The sequence below is a fragment of the Cetorhinus maximus genome, chromosome 10 (genome assembly GCF_964194155.1).
Source record: "Cetorhinus maximus chromosome 10, sCetMax3.hap1.1, whole genome shotgun sequence".
Classification (NCBI taxonomy): domain Eukaryota; kingdom Metazoa; phylum Chordata; class Chondrichthyes; order Lamniformes; family Cetorhinidae; genus Cetorhinus; species Cetorhinus maximus.
This window is the reverse complement of record NC_135888.1, coordinates 11,153,221-11,174,009: the sequence shown is the minus strand read 5'-3', so window position 1 is coordinate 11,174,009 and position 20,789 is coordinate 11,153,221. Positions and strand designations below refer to the sequence as shown.

The 20,789-nt window shown below is 41.1% G+C and overlaps 1 protein-coding gene across 1 annotated transcript in view; it reads left to right on the top strand.

Annotated features, from left to right (window-relative positions):
* LOC144685444 (carboxyl-terminal PDZ ligand of neuronal nitric oxide synthase protein-like) overlaps window positions 1-10,129 on the top strand; it is a 138,874-nt gene extending 128,745 nt beyond the window's left edge. Inside the window, exons 10-11 of the mRNA XM_078549950.1 lie at window positions 489-837; window positions 8,521-10,129. Of these exons, the coding sequence (XP_078406076.1) occupies window positions 489-837; window positions 8,521-9,109 (938 nt within the window). The 3' untranslated portion in view covers window positions 9,110-10,129. The remainder of the gene's footprint in view (window positions 1-488; window positions 838-8,520) is intronic.
* The last annotated feature ends 10,660 nt before the right edge of the window (window positions 10,130-20,789 follow it).

Genomic DNA, 20,789 nt, shown 5'->3' with positions numbered 1-20,789 from the left:
ACTCATGATAGTTATAGGATATAGAAATATATAGGAGAGTCCACATACTTATAATAATCATTGCACTGTGTCTGATGTAGAATAGGGGCTTCCAGTATGTTGTTCCACTGTCCCCTGGTGCAGTCTAAAACTCTTATTAGAACCATCACTTCATAAATTCCATAGAACCATAGAAGTTACAGTGCAGAAAGAGGCCATTCAGCCCATCATGCCTGTGCCAGCCAGAAAAAGATGAAAAAGAAACTAGTCGCTCATTTTAAACCCACTTTCCAGCACCATTAGCTCCTGGAGCATTCCAAATGTACTGCCCCCAATGTCAATGAAATATGGTGATAATTAATTACTGTGTATGGGGATTATTTGTACATAAAAGGACTCCAAGTCTGTTCCAAAGTGGGTTAGAGGGACCATAGATGGACTGTAACCTTGAGTAAGTTGAAGCCTACAAATCACTAAAGTATGTTTTATCTCTTTTTTTTAATCCCAAGCTGATCCAAGTTTGAGTTCCATTTCAGAACAAATTTCATTGTTGAGTCTTCACCACCACGATCTTATAATGAACGGACCCTCCACCTCGACTCCTGGAAAGGTTCAGATTGCTTCTTGTGAACCAAGCACACAGACTTGCCATGTCAACAGTCAATCTTTCATAAATCTCATGAATTTGGACAAAGAGAACCAGGAACTAAAGCCGGAAAACAACATCTACCGGACAATGAATGGGAAGAAAGAGGCAAGCAGAGGGATTGAAGGCTCAGAGGTCAATGAAAAAGCCCGGGGAGAGATTGCCGCTGAATTTAAATTGGAAGGTCTGAACCTGGAAGCAAAGACTGAAAGGTAGAGTTAAATGTATTGTTACTCTGTTTAAGTATATGCTCCTAACCACCCTACTATCTTACCTCACCCTGCACTGCCCTCAGTTGGAGTAAACAAGCGAGCAGGCTGTGGAAGGTTGGCTCCCTGGTGTTTCAACACCTCCTTTGCTCCATGTCTTTCACAGAGAAATGTGGGCTGTGGTCACTCTCTCAATCCAGAAGGAAAATATTTTCCATTCCTGTGTGTTAATTTTGCCATCCTGCCTTCAACACAACCAAACAAGAAGCAAAAGGGAATCCACTAAATTATTTACACAGTGCCCTTATTACCAGAAAGCACCACACTCAAAATATACTGTTTCCTAAATTTTTGTTGTTTTTCTCATTTTTGATTGCTTTCTAATATTTTAAGAAATAAGCACATATTCTATCATCTGAATTTTTCACTTATTTGATCTCTGTGCCTCTCCTTTTTTTACTCTCTTTCTCTTCCACCTTATCTGAGCCCTTTTGCAACAATATTAACCCCCACATCCAGATATCCTGCCAGGAGACCACCCCAGTGGTTCTACTGTTGGGTGGGTGGGATTGGGGGGGTGGGGGGCGGTTTAGTTCTGGCCCAAAATTTCGTAAGATTGATCTCATTTCATTTTTTTCCTCTCTGTGACTGTGACTTTCACCCCTACTCCCCCTTGTGTTGAAGGTGCTGACTGCTGCTGAGGTAGTTAGGAGGAAGGACAACAGGCTGCCAATCAGCAATCTTCCCGTGACACCCTGCTGAGTTGTTCTATTACAGTGGAAACTGATACCATCTTTATCTCGAGTCATTGTGCACAAATAAGTGTGATTAGACAATGATCAGGAAGCAAAGACATTCTGCTGGCCCTTTGATCTGAAGGTGCTGAAATCCATTGTAATTGACTTGGCTGTGATCAGGCAACTCAACAGACCAGGACTCACCATAACCTACACAGTGCACAGAGCTTTTGGGGAGTTTAGATAAATCTGCTTTTAATGCAGTTTCAGACCTGATTTGATCAAGACCTTATTGGAATTAGCTTGTATTTTTGGCAACATTTAGCCACCACTGTGATGTTTACCCATTTTGATCTACTTAACAAAACATGTTTCCTTTCATTTTAAAAAAATTAAACTCTATAATAAAATTGAATGTGAGATTGTCGGCTGTCATCGCTGAGCGCTTCTGTTCTGACAACCAGGCATCTGGTGCAGGGATTCAGATCACAGATCTAATTGTGGTAATTGGTAAGCTGCATTCGAGATGAAGAGCTGTGAGTGATCCTGAATACAATCTATCAACTTCATGGAAATGAGATGAGCTTGAAAAATGAACTGCACCCATTCAGGCTTCAAAGAAACCTCATTGGAAGAGCTCTCACAATGTAATATTCTCTTCAGCTGCAATGAATGGGCAGTATGGAAGTGCAGTAAAAAGGGGTGACTACCTCAGGTTCTTAGTAATCTATGAATGACTTAAACCTTGGACATGGTGATTACATCCCCTTTTGGGATGATTTGGTTGCATGGTGGCATTCAGCACTCTAGCAGAGTGCAGAGGGGTCTCTAAAAAAAAATCCCACTCTAATTATCACCCACTTTTACTGGTCTCCTATTTGGTCTCCTCTGATGATTCTCCCAGGCGGCTGTTTCCTCTTGTATGTGTCTAATGTGTTGATGGTTCATTCCATTGATTGGCCGGGGGAAATCTCACAATCCAGTACAATTTTGTCACATCTGAAGTCCACACACGTGGACTTTCCAGTAGGACTATTTGGATCAGGAGCAGAACGTACTTAGCAAGCGTTGTGCTCTTTTCCATCAGGAATGGAGTTTGCCTGCTCCAATCCATCATAATTCACTGAGAAAACTGTGGTATTAGCCTCACTTCCAACATTTAGAATATCAGAAATAGGAGCAGGAATAGGCCATTCGGCCCCTCAAGCCTGCCCCACCATTCAATAAGATCATGGCTGATCTGTCCCAGGCCTCAACTCCTCTTTCATGCCAGTCCTCATAGCCTCAACTCCTCGATATTTCAAAAATCTATCTACCTCTTTAAATACTTTAAGTGATCTAGCCTCCGCAACTCACTGGGTTAGAGAATTCCAGACATTCATTATCCTCTGAGAGAAGAAATTCCTTCACATCTCAGTTTTAAATGAGTGTCCCCTTATTCTTTAAGTATGTCCCCTAGTTTGAGATTCCCTCACTAGTGGAAACATCTCAACATTTATCCTGTCAAACCCCCTCAGAATCTTGTATGTTTCAAAAAGATCACCCCTCATTCTTCTAAACTCTAATGAATAAAGGCCTAACCTGTTTAGCCTTTCTTAATAAGTCAAGCCCTTCATCCTAGGAATCAGCCGAGTGAATCTTTATTTGAACTGCCTCCAATGCCAGTATATCCTTTCTTAGATACGGAGACCAAAATTATACACAGTACTCCAGGTGTAGCCTCACCAACACCCTGTGCAGTTGTAACAAGACTTCCTCATTTTTAAACTCCAATCCCCTAGCAATACAGGCCAAAATTCCATTTGCCTTCTTAATTACCTGCTGCACCTGCACGCTAACTTTTTGTATTTCATGCACAGGAACATCCAGATTCCCCTGTGCTGTATTTTTTTGGAGTCTCTCTCCATTTTAATAATAGTCTGCCTTTTGATTCTTCCTACCAAAGTGCATGACCTCACACTTTCCTACATTAAACTCCATCTGCCAAGTTTTTGCCCACTTACTCAACCTATCTATATCCCCTTGTAGATTCCTTATGTCCTCATCACAACATGCCTTCCCACCTATTTTTGTATCATCAGCAAATTTGGATGCATTACACTCTGGCCCCTCCTCCAAGTCATTAACATAGATAGCAAATAATTGAGGCCCTAGGACTGATCCTTGTAGCACTCCACTAGTTATGTCTTTCCATCCTGAAAAAGACCCATTAATCCCGACTCTCTGTCTTCTGTGTGTTAACCAATGCTCAATCCATGCTAATACATTACCTCCAATACAATGAGCTCCTATCTTGTGCAATAACCTTTAATTTGGCAACTTATCGAATCCTTTCTGGAAATCCAAATGCACTACATCTACCGGTTCTCCTTTATCAACTCTGCTTGTTTATCCTCAAAGAACTCTAGCAAATTTGTCAAACATGATTTCCCTTTCACAAAACCATGTTGACTCTGTTTGACTGCGTGAAGCTTTTCTAAATGCCCGGCTATTCCACCCTTAATAATGGACTCTAGCATTTTCCCAACAACAGATGTTAGGCTGACTGTCCTATAGTTTCTTGCTTCTTGCCTCCCTCCCTTCTTGAACAGGAGCATCATATTAGCGGTTTTCCAATCCTCTGGGACTCTCCTGGAATCCAGTGAGTTCTGGAATATTTTGACCAATGTCTCTGCAGCCACTTCCTTTAAAACCCTTGGATGCAGGCCATCAGGTCCTGGCGACTTGTCTGCCTTTAGTCCCATTAGTTTGTCAAATACTTTTTCCCTCGTGATAGAGACTGTTGACAAGATTTTTCCTCCAATTAGCTCCTTGCTTATCTGATACCTTTGGGATGTTTATAGTGTCCTCCGCCTTGAAGACCGATGCAAAATATTTATTTAAATTATTTGCCATTTCCCTGTTCCCCATTACCAATTCTCCAGTTGCATCCTCCAACGGTCCCACGCTCACTTTATTAGCTTTCTAGTCATCTGCTGCTGGTTCCTAAAAAATTCCCAATCCTCTGGCCTACCACTAGTTTTCACCATTTTGTATGCCCTAGTTTTTGATTGGATACTCTCCTTGACCACCTTTATTAACCATGGGTGGTTTATCCTTCTCATCAAGCCCTTCTTTTCGACTGGGATACATTCTTGCTAAGCATTATGAAATATCTGCTTAAATGCCTGCCACTGCTCATCCACTGACCTTCCCCTTAGTCTATTTTCCCAGCCCGCTTTAGACAACTCTTTCTTCATACCTCTGTAATTACCCTTATTTAAGTTGAGGACACTGGTTTAGGCCCGAGTTGCTCACCCTCAAACTGAATTTGAAATTCCACCATATTGTGATCGCTACTCCCTAGAGGATCCTTAACTACAACATCCCTTATTAATCCCACCTCATCACACATTACTAGATCTAAAATAGCCTGTTCCCAGGTAGGTTCTGCAATGTATTGTTCTAAGAAACAATCCCTGATGCACTCTACAAATTTGACTTCCATGTTATCCCTGCCAATCTGATCTGTCCAGTCAATATGCAGATTGAAATCACCCATGACAATTGTAGCGCCCTTCTTACACACCCCCATTATTTCACAATTTACACTTTGTCCTACAGTGAGGCAACTCTTCGGGGGCCTATAGACGACTCCCAGCCATGAATTCTTCCCCTTGCTATTCCTTATTTCCACCCAAATTGATTCCACATCACGATCTATTGCATCTATATCACTGCTCACCACCACACTGATTCCTTCCTTTATTAACAAAGCTATCCCACCTCCTTTTTTGCCTATTTTTCCGGAACGTCGAATGCCCTTGAATATTGAGTTTCCAGTCTTGGTCACCCTGCAACAATGTCTCTGTAATGGCTATCAAAACACATTCATTTATTTCTATTCGTGCCATCAACTCATCTATCTTGTTACAAATACCGCGTACATTCAGATAAAGAGTCTTAAGCTTTGACTTCTTACCATTATTGCTCATTTTGGTTCTGATTTCTGCTGCACTCTTCTGCTTATATTTTCTGCCCTTTCTTGACACACTTTGATTGTCGTTCACCTCTTCACTATCCTGCACCTCTGCTTTCTCGTTTCTTTTTGATTTTTTTAAACTTCCCTTCATTTGAACCTTCCCCCCCACTAATTAGTTTAAAGTCCTAATTTACTAACACCATTGTTTCAAGTTGAATGAAACTAGAATTGCTTTCTGTAAAAGCCTTTTGGTGAATTTCCTCATGGTTTTTAGTGCATTTCCAGTGCATAATCAGACAGGTGAATTCAGTGCCAAGAAGTGTGAAGTAATTCATTTTGGTAGGAACAACACGGAGAGACAATGTAAAATAAAGTGTAAAATTTAAAAGGGGGTGCAGGAGAGAGGGATCTGGGTGTATATTTGCATCAGTCTTTGAAGGTGGCAGAACAGGCTGAGAGACAGTTAATAAAGCATACCGCATCCTAGGCTCTATTTATAGGGGCATAGCTGATAAGAGCAGGTAGGTTATGTTGAACTTGTATAAAACACTGGTTCAGTCTCAACTGGAGCATTGCGTCCAGTTCTGGGCTGCCGCACTTTAGTAAAGATGTGAAGGCATTCGAGAGGATGCAGAAAAGATTCATGAGAATGGTTCCAGGGATGAGGAACTACAGTTACGTGGATAGATTGGGGAAGTTGGGACTGTTTCCTTGGAGAAGAGTAGGTTGAGAAGTGTTTTGATAGAGGTATTCAACGAAGTGCCTGGACAGAGTAAATAGGAAAAAAACTGGCTGAAGGATTGAGAACGAGAGGGCACAGATTTAAGGTAATTGCAAAAGAAGCAATAGAAACATGAAGAGAAACTCTTTTCATGCAGTGAGTGGTTAAGATCAGGACTGCGCTGCCTGAGAGTGTGGTGGAGGCGGGTTCAATTGAGACTATCAAAAGGTAATTGGATTGTTACCTGAAAAGAGAGAATGTGCAGAGTTATGGGGAGAAGGTGGGGGGGATTACACTAGGTGCACTAGGGAGCCAGCGCAGACACGATGGGCCGAATGGCCTCCTTCTGTGCTGTAACAATCTTGTGAAATTTTGTGATTCTGTGTTAATTTTGGAAAATTGTGAGAAGCTTTTTCTGTTGGTTTTCTGCTGTTGAATTGTATCCACTGAGCTCCTTCATACTTTTTAGCCCTTCCCACAATCCAAATATGTGATAATGAGGGACAATGTTTCCAGCAGCTCCAAGGTCCTCCTTTTACACTTAGTGTGCACTCATGATAACTCATTCAAAATGAGATATTTAAAGGTGGGTATTCCCCCTCCAGACTGTTACTTTCCCTATCCGAATGAGATGATCGAACTTCTTGCGGCATTTGTCTGTAGTCTGGGATAGGTGTGAGAGTACAACTGCCACTACCCTCTAGGATTATTGGCATGGACGCCCAGCAATTTGTGACTCCACAGCCAGTTTTCCTCCAGGAGACTTGCAGATCTGAGTTTGTAAAATTCTGTGCTCTTCTATGACTGGGTGCCATACCCAGCTGCCTTGTTTAGATGAATGTTCCAGTGGGTTCACCCTTTGGAACAGTATGAGAGAAAGATTGATGAGACCTGTGGTGAAGCCATGTGAGAGTCAAATGAGTGAGCCCTAACCCTGTTCCTTCCTTAAACAGTTCTTCCCCAGTTTGCTGTGGGAAGTCTGCACAATGAACTGTCTTTTTGAAGGCTGCACTCTAATTTCAATGAACTGCAGAAGATTGCACCCGTTTTACACGGATTTTGCTCAGTTGTTACTCCAATGGATATGCAAATGGTAAATCCAAATGTAAATAGTGCTCCAACTACCCGTGGTCTCAAATCTTTTACCATTGCTAAAACAACATCATAAATCCCCAGATCCATTTAACCCCTGATCAGAGACCTGAGGAATTGACAGTTTCCCACTCTGGGTGATGAGAACTTCACCAGTTTGTAACCTTGCTACCAAACTACCAAGTCAAGCCTAGCTCTTCCAGTGCTGGAAGCAAAAGAGCAGTTTCTTCCCACATGGTTTTGTTTAGTACCTACAATGATTACACATAGAGGGCCTAGGAGAACCCTGCCTGTTGGAGAACAGTGAGAAGGTAGTTAAAATGGCGGTCAGGAATTTCCTGATGTGTTCACACCTGCTGCCATTTTAATCATGTGATTTCTGCTTGTGAGGAAATACCTGCCATCCCATCATTCCCACTGGGTCTGTGCAGGTGTCATTCCACCTGAGGCCCAACAGTTACAGTGGTCCAGAACTCACACTAATGCCTACTCACGCTTGGCCCTGCTACCCATCCACACTTTGCACACATGCCCCGAATTAATATCTGGCCTTTAGATGTTAGCCATTAATGAAATGTTCCTTTTTTGCTGAGCATGGTACTAAATTTGAAAGGAAAACAATTCAATCATATTTAATTTATTTACAGATTGCATTTTACTTCCATCTCCTCTTATTGTTCTCGGTTAAATTGAAAGCCTTTTTTTTAAGATTGCGATGGATTTGAGAATTCTTTAAAATTGCAAATGGCTCTCCACCTCTCAGCCTAAATGGATAAACTTTGAAATGTGACCTTCATCCAGCAGTTTGCTTTATTGTAACATTTCTCTTCATGTTGCACTCCAAGCCATAAAGTTAGCCAAATTGCAGGCTATTATCATGTCTAGCAGTCAAAAGCTTTCATCTGAAAGACAGGGTCACTAATATAAAGATCCATTTACAGACAACGCTCAGAGTAATCTATCGAGACATTTAATTGCAATTGGACTATAAAATCTGGCAAGCTGACTATTTTTGTACAGCTAATGTTATCTTCAAATTGCTGTTTTTAATAAGAAACCACCTGATAGTTGCCTGCAGTTTCGTGGCTTCTAGACAATGATTTAGGAGATAGTGGAATGTGACCAGAAAAAGCAGGCAGCCAAGTTTGAACTCTCTCTTTTCTTGTTTGTTCAAGGTTTAATCAGACCATTCCACGATTAAACCCGCCACCACCCGTCATGCGGAAGCGATCGACCAGGTCGCTTCTGATAGCTACTGAGACAACTTTGCCATGCATCGAGCAAGTGGTCATGAACAGCCTGCTGCAGAGTTCATTTGCGTCAAGTTTTACAGATGTTTCCTCCTGCACTTTTGCTCCGTCCGACTTTGAACCTGAGGCCGGACTGTCTGCAGAGATGCGAAGGACCGGGTTTTCACCTGCGGATCTCCATTTTGCAGCCAAGCCTCCCTCTTTGATCCTCAGCAAAGGATCAAGTGAGAAAAACAGAACTGTGAACGCCACATCTGGAAGTTGCGAGAACCAAGCTTGGACAACGATGCCCCTTGTAGATTTCCAACTCTGCAGCCGAGACAGCGACTGCGATGGTCTGGACTATGCCTTAAGCAATTCACCCTTTTCCCCACCAGCCAATGAGACCTGCCTGCACATCAGTTTCTCGGAGGATGAGTTGTTGTACAATGATGCTGAAGATCTGAGAGAACATCAAAGAGCCTCAATGGAGGATACAGAGGATCAAAATTTAAATCGGCTAACTTCTGGCTAAAGCTGTTCTTTGTTGCTACAGGAACATTTTCATTACATATTCATCTTCAGTGATCTCAGAATTACACTCTTGCGTGTTTCAAGATCAACGGACCTCAAGTTGTAAAAAGAGTCTATAGGTCTGGAAAGCGTTTCGTAATGCTTGCATGATTACTAGTCGGCTGAAGGGTGATTTGTCTATCACATGCCCAGTAAGAGGACCGGAGTTTGTTTGCTAAATTTATTTGAGACCGTCAACAGTCAGGACTAAATTCAAGCCAGCTATACATTTCCAAGTTGGTTTGGGTTCACCTCGTAAATGGACGACATAAATTCCAACAGCATCAGAGAATGTGCTAGGAGCAGATTTTCCAGGGATGTAATTATCAAGAAATAGAGGAGATTAAGTATCATATACAATGTTACCGTATCTGAGGTGCCTGTACACAAATGTTTTTCCTTTCGCAGAGCATTGTAAATCCCACTATTGTTCAACTTGTAAGTTTCACCTGTAGTCTGTGGAGAGGAAAAATGGGAGATTTCTCGAAAGATATTATGATTCTCCTCGGCCTCTAATGGTGAGTTCTCTAATATACTGTACAAGCACCTGGAGACCTCCTCACTGCCATTGACATCAGTGTTCCCTCTAAGCTGCATGCATGTGAGGCCCCTGAGTATCCCAGAGGGCACTGCTCACATTATCCACTTTACACGCACAAAGTTAGCGGGATGCTATTAAAAAGAAAAGGCCACGAACAAAACATAATTTAGAGGGGACACTGATTTATTCTACACTTTCTTAGGGTGCCTTTCCAATGAAAATGACACTGTTGCTGAGACTGGTATCACGTTCTAAGATATTTTCATTGCTAAAAGTAGTGAAATCAGCAGATGTAACGGCTACTCTTGCACTGCCATTTACTGAATGGCTGACTGGGAAAGCAATATACAATCTTTACATTGAGTCAGTTTTATATTATATACAATAATGTAACTAACTTTGAATACATTGTCTATCTGGAGTAAAACCCTATTATGTCTTACATTGTGAAACGGATCAGAAGTTTTGTGATCATTCTTGCTTTGGATAGTCAGTAATGGTATCACTTTTGAGCTGCTTCTGTCTCCCACCCATCAAGTGACATATTTCCTCTCACAACTGCTACTGGGCCATTTACCCCAGTGACATGAGAGTTCTTGCACCTTGCTTTAGGTCTATGCGAATGGCGAATATTTCCTCCTGCACTTTTCTTTATCTGATTTTGAATCTGAGAGTGGATAACTTGTAAAGGGAGAGTAAAGTCCGCTTTGGGCCTTGGGGATCTGTGTTCTACATTGAAACCTGCCACTTTTGTCAGTGGACAAAGAATTGAGTGAGAAGAATAGGACTGCAAACACTATGCACCCGATTTTAACCCATTCAAAACCTACCCATTCGCACAGAGTTAAAATCAGGCCTGATATTTGAAAGTCACAAGAATTAGTCCAAAATGGCTGTGCCTATGCCAGGTTACCACTGCCGTAGCTCTACTGGCAACCATAGGGATTTGCACTGGGCCAACACAAACTGACCCTTCCCCACCACCACCTCAACACCCACAATCCAGTGAAACAGACCTACATCACCCCCTGGTGATAGGAGTTGGTGACACAGCTCATTTAATCTCTTACTTGGCACACACTTCAGCATCGCGGGTGCCTTAATCCACACAATGAGTACATCATCTCACCCCAATTGTCTATAGCGTCAAAATTTTGTTTTACAATGCTCCCAGCACATTTTATTGCATTAAAGGCACAATAAATACATGTTGCTGTTGTTGTTGTAGTCATGCAAAGAACAGGTGGAAAAGCCCACATGACCTCTCCACACATGTTGGCCTCTACTGCATAGCTCTTGTCCGATGTGTAGGGCAACCAGGGGTCAATCGTCACTCACTTGGAAATTATATGCACTGTAAAATGGACAAAGATAATTTTAGAAAGGACGCCTGCAACATTTGACTTTCTTTACAAATGAAACTCCTCCTTTGAAGCATTTTCTCCTACTTCTAGCACACCGGCTTCCCTAAGCCGCACACCCTCCATACCTGCTGGAACAGGGCTGCTTTGTAAACTTGCCCCTAGAAATTTACATATAAAGCGTTCTATTGGGGTCACTATCCTTGCAGTCGACACTTGACCCTGATGAGAGGTGCCCGACTTCAGTTGTCATCTGCACCTCCTCCCTGACCCAGCTCAATCTTTGTTGTGCTAGCTTGCCAATTATTTCTCCTGATATGCAGCTTTATTTGAACTATTGATAACAGTCCTGTGGAAATGGGAAAGATCACTCCTGGTATCCAGCAGCTGCTAGCCATGTCATTTAAATGGTTGAGAGAAGAGATAAAGGTTTAAGCCCACGAGTTGCAGGCAGCCCTTTGAAGTTTTCCACAGATTTACATCCGGACTCATCCAACTGTACTGAGCTCTGCTGCTGATGCAGATGTGTCCCCAACAAAGCTATCTCATGTAGGCAGGCATGGAGCACATCGCTATAACCCTGTCAAGCTGCAGATTGCCCAACAGGTTGAAATAGTCCTGCTCAGAACTGATTCGACCTAGAAATCATTTTCAACCATGACCCTGAAGAAAGATCTTATAGAGATAGTCATGTTTTCTTTGAAAAAAATCTTATTTATAAAGTAGAGGGTAACTGGCAGTGTAGATATGTTGCCAGGGTAAACAAGCATTATTGTATTTTACTCATTGCACTCGATTAAAAAGGTTTTTGTTTTTAAGTGAGTTGTTTTAACAGGCTAAAAAAGTATGGTCTCAATGGATTCAACTTACCAGTTCCATTGATACAGATTAGTTAAGGCTTGTTTCAACTGAATTGCTGATAGTTGTATCTTACTGGAGCTGGATAGGTTCAGGTGCAGTGATGTTTTCCAAATTTAATGCACCTCTAAGTGTTTGTCAGAAATTTGTAGCTGGCCTGAGCTTGTGCTGGACGGAGCATCATTGGGGGAGATTTTGATGCTCTGCCATTGTGTAAAATGAGCAATAGTCAACGGAAGTAAAATTCAGGAGAGATGCCAAACAGGCTTCCAACTCACTAACACCCCTTTTACAATATGGCACAAAGTCAAAACGTACTTCATTCAATTCTGTGGCATTGATGGAGGCCATTTGGCTCTTTGTGCGGGTTCTCTTGAATTAGCCACTTGGTCGCTATTGCCATGCCTTTTTAATACTTTCCATTTGTAATTAGTGCAGACTACTCCTTTTAATCTAAAGTAGCTTAATTCAAATTCTTTGCTAACTCCTTTTTTTTATATTCTGTATTATTTACATTAACTTAGATTTATTTTAATGAAAAAATGGCTTTAAATTGTGAGGAGTGGACTTTGGTTACATCTAAGCCCCCATTTCAATATTGCTGTGACCTCTGTGTCACTGTAGCAAGTGGTCTCAGTGGGATCTTTATCAACAGAGCATGACATATTGTCCTGTCCATTCTGCTTGCAATGTAGCCAGACACCATTCACAGCTTTCAATTTCAGTCAGCCAACGGAAAATAAAGACCTGGAGGTTCTAATATTAAATCCATACAACAATGCCGGGGAACCTGTACTGGATATGATCACTGTAGGGAAGAATATTCAGTATAAAATTCATTATCGCAACAACCCCCCCCTTAGGTTTCCCCACAGTTCCCATTTTGTCTGTTGGATTGAGCTGTGATATGCATAAGATGGCTGTTTTTCAAAAGCAACACTCTCCATACTCCATCAAGGAATATCTATGGAGTTTGGAATATTCAAATCTGGAATTCTTGCCCTGAGAAGGCTGTGGATGCTTGGACAGTTGGAACAAAAGTTTCTGTAACTAGCATTTGCTGGCGACAGGTAAAAATATTTTAAGGACTTCAAATTGCCAGCTCTTAAAAAGTGAGTTCTAAGTTTCTGACATTTCTAATGTTTTCAAATGTCAAATAAGGAAACAACTACTGTAATATTGATTGGAATGTTGGATACAGTTAAATTGCCAAGCGTACGTTCTAATGCACTTGTAATTAACGTCAAATTTTATTGATTCTGATGGAAGCTAACTCCTTTGTAATTAGAAAGCATCTTACCAAGCCCTAAGACTGCCATCTGTTTCACTGTTTTGAATCTTTCTGCTCATTCAGCACTTCCTGGTGGTGACTCCAACAGCAACTGGTATTGAATTCTCTTGTTAACCTGGTTGTTGTCCAGTACAGTTTAAAACTGTCATGCCTCAAGGTTATCGCGGAATCAAGGATGACTAACTAACTAATTGATTAACTCAGCAGTCAGAATAATAGGGTGAGTAATCTTGACTGTAGTATGTGGAAGCATGTTATAAATGAAAGAAGTGCATGTACAGTTTCTAAAATACCTTTATTTACTAAAGTGGATTTGTGAAACTAGAGATTGGAGTTGTTTGTGTACTCCTTGCAACCAGCTTGAGATCTGCTGACAATCTTGATGTTTCTGAAATGCCATGCAGTGCCGGGAACGGTGGTGGAAGCAGCTTCAATGGTAACTTTCAGAAGGGAATTGGATAAATACTAGGTGAAAAAGCTGCAGGGCCATGGGGAAAGAACAGGGGAATGAGACTAATTAGATAGGTTTCAAAAAGCTGGCAGAGGCTCACTGGGCTGAATGGCTGTGTTGTACGATGCTATGATTCTTCAGTGATTAGCATACGTTGTGACATCTGTAATGTTTGTACTATGCTGTTGTTTGCTCCATATCTCTGCTCACCGAAGGCCCCCATTGTTGCAGTCCTAACTGTCCTCCAAATAAGCACTCAGCTTTGGCCTAGAATTTGCAGTTGTAATGAAGATGAAACTCTCAGCAGGCTCCACCATTACCAAGCAGATATGACAGCAATTTCTGGCATCTGCACATTCGCAGTTAATTGCAGGAATCCAGATGCTGCTGTCAATGATTCCTTGCTCCTCCACAGTCTTTGCAGATGCAGTCAACACGGAATCAGTGAATTGACGCGAACTTTAGCTTTTTACATATTACCCTCAGTGTATAAACTATTGAAAATGCTAAGCATTGTTGAATGAGGTGTGACTGAGTTTTTAATGGTGCCCTGAAAACCTAATTTTACAATTTTGGAGTGGCATTCCCTCAGTAAAATATTTAATGATTACATTATTTTTAACACTAATATTTTTCCATAAGTTTGTTTATTATTTCTGTTTTGCCTTAATCGCGTGTGTAAATCCCAATCTTCATTTTGCTTTCTGTACAGCGATTAAAATGTGAATGATAAAACCTGCTTTTTATTTCCAGCTTTGCTGTCTGTAGGAATTATTTAACTTCATGAGGTGTTCAATTTGCTTGTACCTGTACTGTTGCTAGGTGCCCGCTAATTCTTTGTAGGCAACTTGTCTGGAGATATGTGACGATCATCATCCTTTCGCTGCTGACCACAAAATCTGGGCCATTAAGGATCAGTGTCACTAATCGAGGCCATTGCAAATTCCAGATAAGACCAGGATCTTTTTAATGGAATGTAGTCTGGACGCCACATTTGGCAGAACTCAGTAAACTGTAGGGCAAATTGCAAAAACCATTGCTGCTTTCAAAGATCCGCACAGAGAAAGGTGCTGCATAAAACATTATAAATTTATTTTTATGGCACTGCCTCTTTCAGAAAGGTGTGGCGAATGAATGTTGAAGATGTGATTTTGTTATGAAGACTCCTTGTGTTCTCATGAATCAACCGCTGCTTGGTGATTACAAAGCTGAGAAACCTTAGAATTGCCAGAAATAAATAATAAATGCTATCTAGAAAATATACCTGACATACATTTCTGACATCTTAACCAACATTGTAGCAGTTCAGCATTGGTAGTAGCAAAGTAATACCCGAGCACTTAGAGAATAAGCTGTTCTTTCAAACACTTTGTATTTCTTTTTTGTAAATGCTGTTATTGTGTGAATATGATTACAGCGACTTGGATGAAAAATGTGAATTTTCTGAAAGAAATATTATGAATTTTTTTGATTGTTTTCCCCATATTCCTGATCAAGCCAATGCTGCCATTGATAATGAGTTTGAACTGTAGAATTTGCATTGCACCTTACTACTCAAACTCATTTGAAATTAAAGCCTAATAAAGTTTGTTAAAATATGTGTGTGATATTTTCACAATGTACTCTATCATCTATATTATATAACAACAGGATGGAGCTAAATGTGAGACAAAATATTAGTGGGGCAGCTGCTAATTCCAGTTCCATTGCTACAGAAGTATGTATGTCAACTGTGACTCAGTTGGTAGCACTCTCGCCTTTAAGACACAAGGTTCTGTGTTCAAGATCCATTCTAGGGCTTGAGCACAAAAATCAAGGTTCATACTGCTGGGCAGTCATGCTGTCCCTTTGGAAGAAATGTTAAACCAAGGCCCCATCATCCTGCTCTGGTGAATGGCCTATTTCGAAGAAAATCAGTAGAGTTATTCTTGGCCAATATTTATCCCTCAATCAACATCACAAAAACATTGCCTGGTCATTATCACAATACTGTCCAACTTGGCTGCCATGTTTCTAGTGACTAGACTTTAAAAGTATTTCGTTAGATGTAACATGTTTTAAGGCGCCCAATGGTCATGAAAAGCGCTTACATAAATGTGAGTATTTCTTTCTTCTATTGTCACAGACAGAGTGTATTAACTTTCGTACTGCCCATGATCAGTATGTTTTGTATAGAAAGAGGTGTGTCTTTTCTTACCCTTGGAGTGTGTATTCCAATTCAATAATTCGGCTGACATCTCTTGTGAGTTTAAAAGGACATTTATTTTCACTTACCTCGAATTAATGCAACATCTCACGCTCGGCTGAATTTTCCGTTCGTCGGGCGGGGCTGACCCAATGGCGGGCCGCGGCGCCATTTTGCACAGGTGGGCCAATTAAGGCCCGCCCAGCATGACATCTGCACGGAAGCACTATGCGCTCCCTGTGCGGGCGGGGGGAATCCCTAAAATCGAGAGTGCGCTCTTTTGCGCATGCACACGAAAGAGCGCACTCGTCTCCCTGAAGCTAAGCGCAGCCTCAGGGAGATCGCCTCTACTTTTAAAAATATTAAAAATAGAGAAAAAAAATTCCCTTACATGTCCCCTCGTGACAATGTCACATAGGTTGGGACATGTTCATAATTTCCATAACAACTTTATTAAAATTTTTAAAACCCTACATGAAACCTCATCCCACCCGTGGATGAGGTTTCATGTTTTCTCTATTTGCCGCCGGGGCTGCTGGCCTGCCCGCCAACCTTAAGGTTGGACGGGCAGGTCCTTTAATTGCTTAATTGATCCTGTCAATGGCCTCAATTGGCCATTGACAGGTCGGCAGGCCAGCAGCTGATTTTGCTGCGCCCCCGCCTTCCTGAAAATTTAAATGGGGCGGGATGACGTCGGGGGTTCTGCCCGACATCATCCTGCATCATTTTACGCGTCGGCGAGTGGGCCCCGCCCCCCGCTCGCTGACGGTAAAATCCTGCCCTCAGTCTCATGCACACACACACACAAAGATTGGATACAGATAAAGAGAGTGCACCTTTACAGATTACAGTAAATTCAGTCTCTATGGTTTACAATTTCCGGCCTCCCAACCAACATGGTTGGTCTATGGTTTCCTGAATGGATTCGATCATTTAAATTTGAAGTGACGGTCTTGTAAAGCAAAGAATTCACAGCAGGTCGTAAGGTTACTTCCACTCGAATGTGTAGGAGGTTGACTCTCAGGTGAACTTTAAAACTGGAACAGGTTAAGCACTTTGGCTGTTTGATGAATTGCAGCTAATTTCAGAGTCCGGTGCTTAGACTGGCTGATGACTGATGGATCTTCTAGGTTTTGGGGTAATAGGGGTGCAGTCCCTGAAACTATCTTTGATCACATGACTGCTGGGTTAACACTTCTGAGGCCCACCCAGTCTAGTTTGGATGAGAGAGGCCATTGTGATACAATGGGAAGTTGATAATGGCCTCTGAGTTTCCATCTTTCCTTTGTCCAGCATGAAACATGGAGACAGGCAATCTGGAAACTCCATAGTCTTTGGGTGTTGACCCACCCTTAAACAATGAGATGTGTGGATTCTACAAATGGCTGTGAATTATCCTCATCTGTGTCCATATTTAATTAGGTATTCACCAGAGACTTGATACTGCCTGTATTCCAAATCCCAAAACTCACATGATTTGCAGCAACCATCTTAACAGCTTGTTTGTGTCCCAATTTTTAAAAGTATTCACTGAAATTTTATAATATGACATGCCTGTACTGGGGGTGACACTATGGAATCAAACTTATCTATACCCACTTTTGTGATCTGGTGGGTTAATTCAATTCGAGGAAATAGGCAATGCTCTCCATTCAGAAAAAGACACAGTGGGGAAGGGTTAACAAGATGATTCAAATAGCAATGGTCAGGTGGTGACAAGTTTCACTTTTCAAGGCCACTTTTGGCTTTTTTCTTTATTGACAGAATGATCCACTGGTTACCATGTAAGGAAGGACTGTGGCCAACTGGAAGAGATCATTGCAGTCAACCTGATCACTGCCCAAAACACCACAATAACCTCAGGGCAGGCAAGCACCTCCAGCGGTAATGTCCCAATCACCGGGTTCAACTTCAGATGGAGATCAATAGAATTGCCATACATGGGTCATTTACTCCATTTTATGTGTCAGAAGGCTTGAGGTAAGAGTAGGACCTAGCTGGCTGTAGCAATGTGTTAGTGTAGCAGTATATGGTTAGTTTCTCCACGTGTGAGAGTTTAACGGAATGTTCCGAATAGATATGAAGATTTATGGAATTGAAACAATGAAAGTATCGCCTTATGCGAAATGAGTGGGTGCAGTCTCAGTTGAGTTCTTAATGGGTGTGGATACAAAATGACTCAGAGCAGGCAAAAGAAATGGGCAACTATCCTACTGATGCCGTATAAATTGCTGTATTTGGGGCTGAGGCACATTGTTGGGGGTGGGGGAGTTGGAACTTTAATCAGTTGCTAACTGTTCTACATAATGACATAGAGATAGCTTGATGCTCATGATGCACATCCAGAATGGAATTTCCAAGCACTAACCAATTCATGCAAAATAAATTGGAGAAGTGAAGAGGATTGGAAGAAATACAGTAGATTATTTGGAATGCTCAGCTATTTCCAGTTCCATGAAATACTCACTATTGGCTATTTCCTAAATGTTATCACTGAGCCTTACACCCATTCATAACTGCCAGCTTGTTATAAAATCTGCAAAACAGCAGTACTGCACAATATTAAACAATGACCTGAATCTTAGTGCAAGAGTATCCATCATAGCACAAATAGTGAAATCACACCCAATTTCAGTGTGTTTAATAGAGCTGATACGCTTGAGAACTGACAGCGCTGAAAAAACCTCTGACTCACCTTTACAAGCTGTGTGGAATCTTAATATTTTCTGAATAGCATTTAAAATTAATAGTTGCAACTAATTCTTTTTGTTTTTATTTACCTGCCCAACATGTGGTATAAGTAGGATATGTAATAAGAACTGTGAAACCTAATTTATAATCCATTATTGCCGCTGATCATAATTCATTCTTAATTTCATTTCCTGTCAGTGATCAGTACGATTCTAATGTAATTCAACTATCCTCTTGTTTTCTATTTCCCTGCATTAATAGTTGTTCTATTATTTACACTTTAAGATTGTAGAAAAGGACTGACTTGTATTTGTATAATGCCTTACTGAGACTCCTAAAGTCTCAAAGTGGTTTCCCATTTGAGTTACTTTGCAATGATTATTGATTGTGCAAATTTTGGGAACCATTTTGCGAACACCATTCCCCAAAAGACAATGCTGTGAGTGGCCACGGAGTGCATTTCATTCACAAATTCTGTTTCTGCTAATTCAGGCTACATTTGAAACCTATTTCCTTTGCAGTCTGCTCCACTTAATTCAGTCAATTAATTCAAGTTTTCCGATAATTTCATTCATTTTTAGTTCTAAATTCCCACTTTGCTTAAATTGCTTCATTTGTTTGCATAACTTCAGTGATTTAGCACAAATCAATGACTTTGGGTTATTGGGGGTAGGGTTGGGTAAACTGTCCCTTTCACATGGCAATATAAAGCTGCCATTCAGCAGCAGAGGGAGTGGCAATTAGCATTTAATCGGCCACTTCCCCAATACCGGCTCAGCAACTGCAAAGGTGAACTCACCATTTTTTAAATAAAAACGATGAAGTCAATAGTTGGCTGGAAATTAAAGCCCTCTGTTCATGTTATGCATAATGTTGCAGAGAAATCAGTTTCTGAACAATCTTGTGGGGATTTTTTTTCCCTCTAAAGGTGCACTAACATTTTATTTTCCTTTGGCAAGCAGTTGAAATTTGCTCACATAAAACCAGCAAGCCCTATAAATTTCTCATGACATTTCTGCCTTTCTGAGCACAATTTTCCATCTATTACATGGCCCTGCAATTTTCTAGATCATATACTGGATTATTTAGTACCACATGCCATTTTTCATCTTCTTTTTCACCCAATGTTGGAATCAGCCACGCTGTTCCTGGTGAATGGGAGGAAGACATTTCCTGAGCAGTAACATGTCTTTTTTTTTTCACATTTAACTTGTGTAATAAGTTATGTCAGAATAGGCACCCTTTCTCACATCATGGTATAATGAGGTACAATCTGTTTTGCAAGGCTGGAATCAGTCCTCGCCATGGGGCTTGCCTTTCATGACTCAAGATGTCCCAAAGCACTTCACAGCCAGTGAAGTACTATTAAAGTCTGGCCACTGTTGGAACATAGGAAATGAAGCAGCCAATTTGCACACAGTAAGCTCCCACAAACAACAATATGATAATGGCTAGATTATGTTTTAGTGAAGTCTTCTTTGAAATAGAGTCATGCAATTTTATATCCACCTGAAAGGGCAGACAGATTGAGGAAGGAATCTCATTGTTATTGGATTGGGGAAGTGCTATGTGGCTGAGAGATGATCAGCCTTGGAATACATTAGACTGAGGGTTCTTGGGAAGGTGGGTGCTTTAAGGTAGTGGGGGTGGGTTAGCAGAAAGGAGTGGTGTGACACCCTTTCCAATAGCTTCTTGGCTCACAATGAAACCTGTGCATAATGGGCATATATCTTTGCACCCTGTCTTTAGATTCAGCATTAATGTTCTCATTACAGATAAGCAAGTTGGTAGTGAGGACATTTTTTTTTCAATTGTATATGAAGCCTACACACATTGAAGACATTGAATTTTATCACACAACTGGCCTTTACTGTAATATCTGAACTGAAAATTACAATGGTAAAATTTGAGAAATATTCTTTTGAATAACTCAACGAAACAGATTTGTTAAATGGGAAGTCAGCTGGGACTAGAAATCATCCCCCTTCTGCCACCATTTGCACAGGGGAAAGTCATCAAAACACCATCTGCTGTCAGCCACTTGGAATATACTTCAAACATCTCCTTAATGGATTGTTTCTGATACAAGCCAAGAGTTTTGAATTTGGCAGATGGACTGTTATTGAGGTCCAGAGCAAGGGAACTGATGTTTATATATACTTACAGCAATGTTTGAAGTAGATCTAGGGATCACACCTAGATGGGCTTAATAACTAAACGTCATTGGTTTCATCAGGCCCAAAACATCTGGTACTAACTGGAAG